This window comes from Canis aureus, chromosome 25 (assembly GCF_053574225.1).
Source record: "Canis aureus isolate CA01 chromosome 25, VMU_Caureus_v.1.0, whole genome shotgun sequence".
In the NCBI taxonomy this organism is placed as follows: Eukaryota; Metazoa; Chordata; class Mammalia; order Carnivora; family Canidae; genus Canis; species Canis aureus.
This window is the reverse complement of record NC_135635.1, coordinates 5,583,516-5,593,602: the sequence shown is the minus strand read 5'-3', so window position 1 is coordinate 5,593,602 and position 10,087 is coordinate 5,583,516. Positions and strand designations below refer to the sequence as shown.

General features: G+C 58.8%; 1 protein-coding gene across 5 annotated transcripts; it reads right to left on the bottom strand.

Moving 5' to 3' along the window:
• Positions 1-3,043: 3,043 nt before the first annotated feature.
• Positions 3,044-8,942, bottom strand: DDN (dendrin). 5 transcript variants are annotated; one of them, XM_077870213.1, is made up of 3 exons: positions 8,892-8,942; positions 6,974-7,045; positions 3,044-6,561 (listed from the first exon to the last, which is right to left on the bottom strand). In XM_077870213.1, exons 2-3 carry the CDS (start codon positions 7,018-7,020, stop codon positions 4,656-4,658), a joined length of 1,953 nt encoding a protein of 650 aa, XP_077726339.1. In that variant the 5' UTR covers positions 7,021-7,045; positions 8,892-8,942; the 3' UTR covers positions 3,044-4,655. The 5 variants fall into 5 exon arrangements, with proteins under 5 accessions (XP_077726339.1, XP_077726338.1, XP_077726335.1 ...); XM_077870212.1 differs by lacking the exon at positions 8,892-8,942 and adding an exon at positions 7,882-8,843; XM_077870209.1 differs by lacking the exon at positions 8,892-8,942 and adding an exon at positions 7,539-7,849.
• Positions 8,943-10,087: the final 1,145 nt, after the last annotated feature.

The window sequence follows — 10,087 nt, the reverse complement described above, 5'->3', positions numbered from 1 at the left end:
AAGAACCTGGCTGTTGGGAGGGTAATCGCCTGTGCTAACCTGAGGGCTGCTGCCCCAACCTGACCACGCCCTCATGCGTCTGCTGTCCCTACACCTGACCTGTGAGGCTGTCCCAGGGTTGGGGGTGGTTGTGGCCTCCGTCTTGAGGCTGGCCAGCTGGCAGACACAGCCAGATTTAGAAGTCATTTTCACAGCAGGGAGCTTCCAGCCTCCCACCCACAGTGCCATGCGGGGCCAGTCTGAGATATGGCTCCCCAAAGGGCTGGCCCCCAGACCTGCAGTCCCTCCTCCCTTCTCTCTGTCTTTCTCCCCAGATCTTTAACACCCAGTGCCGACTCCACCCTTAGGCAAAGATGAAGGAAGTCCTGGGGAAGCAGGGTGTGTTGTCTTGCGACCCTAATCACCCAAACGCTCCCTGTACATCTTTCACCCACTCAAGGGACTGTGTCTCCGCCCTAAGGCTCCCTTCTCCTCTTGACCTGGCCTGAGCTGCGTGTTCCTCCTCTTCCCCAACGCCTACTTCTCTCTTCCCCCCCTCCTGTTCTTATACCCCCAATACTAAGGAGATAGCTCTAGAGGGAAATAATAATCAGACTCTACTACTCATATATCACTTATTATGTACCAGGCATTGTTCTAAGTGCTTTTCATATTGAATCATTTAATCCTCCCAACAAGCCTCTAAAGAAAGCACTCTTGGGGTTACCCGGGTGGCTCAGTCGTTGAGTGTCTGTCTGCCTTTGGCTCAGGGTATGATCCCGGGGTCCTGGGATGAGGTCCCACATCAGGCTCCCCGCAGGGAGCCTGCTTCTCCTGCCTGTCTCTGCCTCTCTCTGTCTCTCATGAACAAATAAATAAAATCTTTAAAAAAGAAGAAGAAGAAAAGTATTATTAAAAACTCCAGGGATCCCTGGGTGGCGCAGCGGTTTGGCGCCTGCCTTTGGCCCAGGGCGCGATCCTGGAGACCCGGGATCGAATCCCATATCAGGCTCCCGGTGCATGGAGCCTGCTTCTCCCTCTGCCTGTGTCTTTGCCTCTCTCTCTCTGTGACTATCATAAGTAAATAAATAAAAAAATAAATAAATAAATAAATAAAATAAAAACTCCATCCCAGGGGATCCCTGGGTGGCTCAGCAGTTTAGTGCCTGCCTTCGGCCCAGGGCATGATCCTGGAGTCCTAGGATCGAGTCACGTCGGGCTCCTTGCATGGAGCCTGCTTCTCCCTCTGCCTGTGTCTCTGCCTCTCTCTCTCTCTCTCTTTCTCTCTCTGTGTGTCTCTCATGAATAAATAAATAAAATCTTAAAAAAACCAAACCCATCCTCTGAGGACACCAGGACACAGAGAGATTGAGTAACTTGCCGGAGGTCACACAGCTAGTGTGAGGCAGAGCGAGATCTCCACCCATGCTGCCAGGCCCCAGAGTCCATGCTGCAAACACAACGCGACCCTATTTCTCCGATAGTGGCAGGAGTGTGGGAGTGTGGGCGAGCTCTTAGAAACTGACCTCCTGTGTATTCAGCCTCAAAGAGGCTTTGGCAGTGGGGTGGAGTCTACCTTCAAGGGCCGGCCCCTCTGCTGTCCCACGGGCTCACCCCGTCTACCAGCCCCAAGCCTGGAGCCCCCGGGCAGGAGCGAAGTCCCTCCTGGCCTGAAGTCCATTCTCTTCCCAAGCCCAGAGGCCCGAGGCACACGGTCCTTTGGGGGCTGGGCTCACCCCAGCCTGCCCCCGGGTTTCACTCCTGCCTTTATCGTCCACAACTCCTCCCAATGTGCCCTCAACTCCTGTCTCACCAGACCGGTTGGCAATTTCCTACACATACCCTGTCTCCCCACATCCATACCTCTATTTTGGCTCGTCCCTCTACTTGGAACTCCTTTCCCCAAATTCTATCGCAGATGCCACCTTCTTCATGGTGCATTTCCTGATCTCGTAAAATCTATACAGTCTCCCTTGCTTGACTCCTTATAATACTGCTGGCTGCTCACTCTTGGCATTATGCGTGTTCTTTCTTTCTTCTTTCTTTCTTTCTTTCTTTCTTTCTTTCTTTCTTTCTTTCTTTCTTTCTTCTTCTTTCCTTTTAAAGATTTTATTTATTCATGAGAGACACATAGAGGCAGAGACATAGGCAGAGGGAGAAGCAGGCTCCCTGCGGGGAGCCCGATGTGGGGATCCCGCCCTGAGCCAAAGGCAGAGGCTCAACCATTGAGCCACCCGGGCATCCCTATGTGTGTGCTTTCGTTTTCACCCCACTGCAGGCAGGCCTCACTCATCTCTTTCCTGGAGCCCAGCCCGATGCCTGCTTCCTCTTCGGGGGGTCAATAAATGCTCAGTAGTTAGAACGGTCACAGTTAAGACTTGCAGGCGAAAGACAGACCTCAGGGAACTTTGGTCTCCGACCTCCTCCCTCCAGCAAGAGCTAACTTGAAACCATTGGGAGTCCCCGGCAGGTTCTGGGATGGACTCTCCAGGGTAATTCTGATCAGTGCTCTCCCCTCAGGTTCAGACGTCCAAAGAGACCCCCCCACACACACACACTGAACCGAGGTCACCCTGCCCCAGTGCAGGGGCCAGCCCAGCGACCTCCCAAACTGCCCTGCTCTCCTACCCGGTCCTGCCCCGCCTGGTCTCTCGGGGGCGGGGAGGGAGTGACACTGAGATACCTGAAGACCAAACTCCTAAGTGGCTTGAGATCGGGGCTGGACGCTGAGCCAGAGCTGGAGTGACTCCTAGGGATGGGGGCAGAGGCGGGGCCTGGCGACTGAGTCTGGGCGAAGCCCCCGCCGACTGGCGGCTAAATTTACCCAGGCTGACTCAGCCCTTGCCCGGAATGGGGGGTGGGGGGAGTGCGCCGGGGCAGTGGGAAGAGCCAGCGGGGGTGGGGTGGGGGGCAAAGAAGGAAGAGACCGACTGGGGGTGACAGAGTGAGCTGGGAGTTTCCATCAGAGAAGTGAGTCCCCCCCCCCAGCCCCAGCCCGGCCGGGTGGGGACAGCGGAGCCCTGGGGGGAGGGAGAGGGTCGGCGAGAGGAAAAAGATGCCAGGGTTGGACAAAGGGAAGCTTAGATTTATTGAGCGCCTACTGTGTGCCAGGCACTGTACAAGGCGCTTTACATACATTATCGCATAAAATCCTCACAACAACCCTGCGAGGTAGGTGTTTATAAACCCCCATTTGACAGATGAGGAAACTGAGGCTCAGGGAGGTGAAGTGATTTGGCCAAATTCACATGGCTAGTAAATAGAGACAGAACTGTCCAAGATCCGGAGAGAAAGAGAGACTCCAGCGTCCGGGTCCCAAGCCGGGTGGCGTGGGTGAGTACGAAGAGGGGCTCCGCGCGCTGCAGAGGTCCAGGAGGCCAGAGGCCTGCCCCCGACCTCGCACGGCAGTAGGTGGCAAGGCGGGGGACCCGCGCGCAGTAACTGGGTATCGGGTTAACTAGCGGTGCCCGGGTAGGGGGGGGACTCGGGAAGGAGCTACCGGGGAAATCCGCGACCTGCGCGCGCCCCGTAGTGGCTACAGCGAGTATCACATCCCACCCCTACAGGCTTTGGGGGCCCAATCTCCGCCTTCCTTCCCTGGCCAAGGTTTCTGGAAGAGGCAGAGATGCAAGAAATTCTCGGGGTTCTTTCAGATGAGTGATACCACCGGGGTGAGAAATCGTGGTACGATTCAGAGGATCACTAAGGAACACTGGGGAGGAGGGAAAGGAGGAAGGCCATGGAGGTCCCAAGCTGATTCACTGGCTGCCTTCCCTCCCCAGCTTGGACCACCACAGGCCAGGGACAGTGACAAGGCCACCATCCTTCTCTGCCTCGAGGAGCCCTCACCTAAACCTAAAGAGATTGGGATAGAAGCCCTTACCCACTTGCTCAGATCTTCTGCAAACCCTGGACAGTCTCTTGAATACTGAGAATGAGTGCAGGTGACAGTGAAGCCATCTGAGGGACCCTCAGAGTCTGTTCACTTATTCCTAATTTTCTTTCTTGGCCTGTGGAGGAGAGGGTGAGATGAGAGCCTCCGCCAAGGATCTAAAACATCAGGGATGAACTTAACCCTCCCTACATACTAGGAGGCCTGGAGGAGGGAAGTGACTTGCCTAAGGTCACCCAGCAAGTCAGGGTCAGCATTGGGATCGGAACCCAAGACTTGTAACACCAAAGTGAGCCCTCTTCCTGTTTTGCTGGTTGCCTCTGGATCCCTTCCTCTTCTGCCAAGAAGAGGCCTCTATGTCACCTGGTCACCTGAGTCAGAAGCCTGTCTCCCTCCAGCCCCAAGATCCTGCCCTAAAGTTGCCCTATGACTACACCATCACGGCCCTCCTGCCTCAACCCGGCGAGGCCACTCTGCTCCACTCCACGCCTAGTGCACCGGCCTCTGCTGAAGACCTTACCCCAGTGCCCTGAATGGACAGGCATTATTAAAGTCTACTGCTCATCCTCACCCTCCTGAAAAAGAAAGGAAGAAAGAAAAGAAGACACAAGAAAAGAGAAATAAATCATGGACTGGCATATGCTCCCTTTCCTTTCATTTGGGCGGCTTCTATTTCTAGAATGGGAATGACTATGGTGTAAGGATTACAAGGAAGTGAGGAAGAAAGAGGACCGGTGGCCCCAAGGATGGAAAGGTGGGGAACACAAATACAAGAAAGGGCCTGTCACTGCCGCTCCCTGTTTCCCTGTGGGACCCCCTTAGTGTCCCTCGTCCCGAAGAGGGCCTCCTCGGTTCGGCTGATGACATCTAGGATATCTCGGACACTGTCGCTCAGCTCAGCGGTCTTCCCGCCATCGCCGGGCCGGGGCGGCTCCTTTCGCCAGGAGGCGCCCGAGGCTTCTGTGTCGCTTCCATCGGAGGAGCCGCTCTGGACGCTGAGCTCCGCAGCTTCGTCCGAGTCCGAGTCCGGGGCGGTGTGGCGGCGGATGCGGGACACGGCTTCCCGCAGGGCCCCCGCGTACGGCCCCGGGGTCCGCGCCCAGCCCCGGCCCGCGCGCCGGGGGGCCGCCGCCACTCCCTCCGGGCCCTCGGCGGGGGCCGCGCCTCCCGAAGCCGCCGGGCCCAGGGCCGAGCGCTCCGGGCTACCGGGCTGCGCGGGGGCGTCCCGGAGGTTTACTTCGCCCACCGGGAGCCCCAAGATGCGGGAGGCGCGCTCCTCCAAGGAGGAGTCCGCCGGCTTCCCGCCCTCGGCTTCGAACCCGCGCCCCCCACCGAGCTGGTGTGACGGGCGACTGCTCGGGAGCAGTTTTCGGCAAGGCGAGGGCAGGGCCGCGGCTCCCTCGCCCTCCTCCTGGCTGGGCCCCGGAGGACTGGGGGCATCCCCCGCGGCGCGCGGCACCCCGGCGGGCAAGAGCTGTACGTGCTGGGTTCGAGGGGTCGGAACATACTGCGACCGGATCACCACGCACGTGGCGTCAATGACAAAGACGCCTTCTCCGCGCGCAGGGCCGCGGGCGCTGCGGGGCAGGGTGTGGGCGCGGCGGGTCCCCTTCCCACCCTCTGAGGGTCCTGCCCCCGCTCTGAGACCCGGGGATTCGCTCCAGCCCGTGCCTCCTGGAGCCCAGGGTCTGGGGAGGGTCTGGCTCTGTCGGGGCGGCTGCCTTTTACGGGAGGGAACCCAGCATTTGGGGAGCCAGCTCTGTTCCCTGTTTTCTTTCCCTTCCTCGGAGCCCTTGAGCCGGGGCCTGGCCCTGGGGGCGGGCCGCGGGGGGCTGCGCGCGGCGGGGGCCGACCCCGCGGGAGCCGTCTGGGCGCTCGGGCTCCCGGCAGCTCTGGCTTGGGGACGGCCGTCGCTCCCAGCACTCAGGCCAGCGGCCGCCGGCCCCAGGCTTCTCTCGGCGGCGCCCTTGCCGGCCTCCGGCCTCGGCGCGGCCGTTCCACAGCCCGGGGATCCCCCCAGGAGACCCCGCCCCTGCCGGAGCCCCCAAGCCCCGAGGACGTCCCGGTAGATCCGAGGGTCCAGCCTCTTCTTGGCGCACCCTCCCTCTGTCCTGGCCGGAGTCGGAGCAGAGGCGGCGGGGGCCGGCGCCTGGGGGGGCTCGGGGCCTCGCTTGGACCCCAAGGTCCTGTGGGGGCCTTCGTAAGAAGGTGGAGCCACGTAGGGTGGCGGGCGGTCCCAGCGTCGTCGCAGGGCTGTCCCGGCTGCGCCTCTCAGCAGCAGGTGAGCCTCGTAGCTGGGGGGCCCTGGCCGCCTACCTCCCCAGGGCCCCGCCCACGCCGCCCCTGGGTCGCTCTGCGGCTGCGCGGATGGACGGGGCGGTCGCCCCGCCGGCCCCAGGCGCTCGGGTCGAGAAGGAGCTGGGGGCCCTACTGGCTGGGCCACCCGAGGGCCGCTCCGAGGTTCCGGGCGGGGCCGACCGGGGGGGCTCCTTCGGGCCCCACCAGCCTTGCGCCTTTTTCGCTCGGTCTCCTTGGCCTCCCGCTCCTGCGACGCTGCTTTCCTTTTCTCTTGCTCCCGGGCTCGGGCCTCGGCCGGGGGCCCCGCCCGCCAGTTGGTCGCCTCCTGCAGCACCCTGGAGGCCCAGGGACGGCGGGGCGGCGGCTCAGGGGATCCCGGGCGCGGCCCACACCTGGGACAATGAGCAGGAACCCAGGTGAGCAGTTTGTGGGGGAAGGGAGCCGAGGTCCGGGGAGCTGGGAGCACTGGAGGCCATTTGGGGCAGCCATGTGGAGGGGTGTGTGTGAGTGTGTGCGTGTGTGCACGTGCGTATATGTTAGGGCTGAAGTCGAAGCCGGACTCCGCGCCATCTCTCCATGCACACTTTAACAGCGTCTGCCCCATCTCACCTCCTGCCCTTTCTCACACCCACTCCTGCCCCCCCAAACAATGCGGGGAAGAGTCAGGCCCCAGCCCTCGGGATGGGGTAGGGGGAGGCGTGGGAAAGAGAACGGGGTCCAGCAGCACTGGCTGGTGCCTGCGGGGAGGTCCGGACCCCACTCCCCGCCCCACCACTCTCTTCCCGTCACCCCTCCTTCACTCACGTGCGGCTCTGGGGCCCGCGGGCCCAGTGGCTGGCTTGGAAGTCCATGGGCTGTCGAGGAGGGGCGCGGCGACTATAATGACAGGAAATAGTCTTCACTTCGATCACCAGCAGCTTGGATTTCTGCACCCAGAGGCAGCTGCCAGACTCCTCATCCTGGGGCTCCCGGGGGCTGTCGGGCCCCTCGGAGAATAGCTGGCCATCCAGCATCCTGCCCCACCCCACCCCGGCCCCCCACCCTCCCACCCGCCCCGAGAGCCCCCTCCCAGCCCGAGGAGCCGGCGCCCACTGCAGAGCGACGGGCCCAGAGACTGGGGACTATATATACCCCGGCACACGTGTGTGCCTGTCTGTGTGTGTGTGCGCGCGCATGTGACACGGTGCGGCGCGGACGGCACCGCGCTGCTACCTCCCCCATGTGCACGGCCGCCCCCTGGGGCCCGGGATTGGGCGCCCCTTCCCACCGCTCATGGCCCCCAAGCCTGTTGGGACCTGCGCCAGTGGGCAGGGGACCTCTTATTCTTGCCAAGCTGACGGTGCCCTTCCCCCACCCCCGTTGCTCCAACCTTCCTGCCGTTTTAACCCTTAGCTCTTCTGCTGGTCGGGGTGCCCCACCACCAGGGTTCTGCCACCGACTTCCTGCCTCGGACTTCAGTTTCCCCGACAGGGAGGTGAGGGGAATGGAACTCAAGGTCTCTGCCTGCCACTCTCTGCTGGTTTCCATGGGGTTGGGGTGCAGGGGGTCTATTTTTAGCGGCAGTGGCTGTTCGGGTGCAGAGAGATGAGTAACCAGCTTCCATGCGGTGGAGGGAGGAGGCGGTGGCTTTCACACAGCTTTTATGTGGCTCTGGGGGAGAGCTGCCTCCCCCAAGCTCAGAAAGGGTGACCCCCACACCCTTAACTCCTTACCCTCTCAGTGTTGCAGCCCAGCGCTGCTGGTCGGACACAGGAGTCTGTCTTGGCCATCCAAACTGTCCCACGTTCCTATGCTAGCTGTTTGTCCTTGGGCACCCATGGAGCCCTCTCCTCGCAGCAGGCTCTCTCCCGCAATCCAAAAGCCAGGATTTGGGGGTCATACTGTTCTGTGCCCACACAGCTCTGCTCAGCCTTATGGAGGACAGACTAAGGTACTTATGCATTTGCACCCTTTCAGAAGGGATGGAGGAGGAATGGTGTGTTCCCTTGGCAAAACCAGTCCCCTAGCAACTGAAATGCTAAAAGTGGCCCCGATTTCCCAGTGTGGAGCTCCCCATCACCACCACTACAACAATGCCTAGCTCACTTAGCCCCCCCAACCTGAAGTGGTGCTCAAGATGCTCACCTTTTACGCTCATTCTGTCCCAGGGGCAGGGGGTGTTGCTTACATCCACGTGATCCCTCCCCCCCAAGCCTATACCAGGTGTCCCCTGATTCACCATGGTAATGTTAGTGGCAGCACAGCCCACGCCAACCCTTCCATGCAGAGACTTAGCAACCATGCCTGGCAACCATGGCAGCAGCTCCAGTGGAGGGGAGGGGTGCAGAGAGGTGGGAGAAGAGTGTGTATGGCAATGGTTCCTGAAGAAAAGGGATAATTTGCCTCTTCTGAGAGGAATAGGTAAGAATAGGCTATGAGGCTCCTTAATTTTGTTCCTTGTCTTTCCTTCTGCTCCATTCTCAGATTCTGAGACTGACTGATTAGGTTTTAGGGGAGAATGGGAGAGGCAAAAGATCATGCAGCCCTTTGGGTACAGGCCCTTCCTTTTAAGAAGGTGGGGCCAGAAGGGTTGTTGTTAGTAAGAGACTGACTTAATGAGAACCAGAGCAACCAAACCCAGGCCCCCTGCTCCCTAATATGGACCTTTAGAGATTTAGAGATAACCCAAACAGCCCCTACTCCATCCATTTGATAACCCCCCTCCCCCGCTTTACACACCTACCAGCTGCACTCTGGTGGCTCTTTGCTTGAAGGTGCTTCCTTCTACCCAGGTCCCACCAGAGTCCTAGGGCTTTTTAAAGCCCTTGCCTCCTCCCTAGACAAATTCTCCATGATGGAATGTGACATAAGGAGACATCTGTCCTTTCCACCATGCATTCACCCCCACACACATAAACATACCCTAATTCTATTAACTTGGAAGCCTCCCTCCCCCAAGTCTGAGAACGTGCTGTGAGCTGTGGAGAGGTGAATGCAGAAGCAAGGGCTTTCTCCAAAGCCAGGATGGCAGCCCTGACAGCTGCCTTGAAATGTTTCTCCATGCGCCATGAGGAAGCTTACTTTGGAGGAACCGGTATGGTAGGGCAGGGTTCACCAGAGTTCTTGGTATAGTGTGGGGAGGGGCAAGGAGGTACTCTGACATTGCTTCTGGTCTTGGACAGGAAATGATATTAAACCTGCAAGTCAGTGGTGAAATGGTACCCAAAATTTGGCTCAGGCCCGACAGTCTAGCGGTCCTTATGGTGTTTGGTGTTGACCTGTTTTGGCTTATTTGGTTTCAGCACAGGTAGAGTCTGTTTCCTCAGCCCCCAGCTCATTCTCACCTTGGAAGAATGGTGAGCCATTTTGTAGGTTCAAAGACAGTGCCGGCTCAGCAAAATTCAGAGTCAAACCTTCCCTGATGAAGAAAAGCTGATGGCCGTAGCATGTCTCTCTGCCTAAAGGAGACCCTCAGTCTCTCTATTCTCTGGAGACCTAATGCTGTTAGGAGATTCTCCTGGGGTCCCAGCTACGGTTCAGGCAGAGGGGAAAGTGAGTAATAAAGAGAACTGCAGGGAACAGGGTAGGAAACAGTCATGAATGGAGAAATGGAAAGGCAGTAAGTCTAGTGTTAGTGGTAAAGAGCAGGAGTCTGGGGCCAGACTCTGGGCACAAATCCTAGCTCTACATTTTACTAGCTGTGTGATGTTGGGCTGGTTACTTAGCCTCTCTGTCCCTTAGTTTTGTTTTGTTTTTTAATCTGTAAAACTGGAATCATATCTACTATGGTTCTGAGAACTAATTAATATGCATAAAGCACCGGGAATGGTGCCTGACACAGTTTTACATATATGTGTGGGTAAATGTATGTGCCACTATTCCTGTTGTTGTTAGTAGTGAGTTGAAGAAGCCATAGGAAGTAGGACGGTTGGAGCAATA

Coding starts and splice junctions, on each gene's coding strand:
- DDN (XM_077870209.1), bottom strand. CDS start 7,696: ATGGAAACCAGCAGAGAGTGGCAGGCAGAGACCTTGAGTTCCATTCCC. Junction 7,046..7,538: donor AGGGTTAAAACGGCAGGAAG/GTTGGAGCAACG, acceptor CTGTCATTATAG/TCGCCGCGCCCCTCCTCGAC. Junction 6,562..6,973: donor CGCGGGCCCCAGAGCCGCAC/GTGAGTGAAGGA, acceptor TCATTGTCCCAG/GTGTGGGCCGCGCCCGGGAT.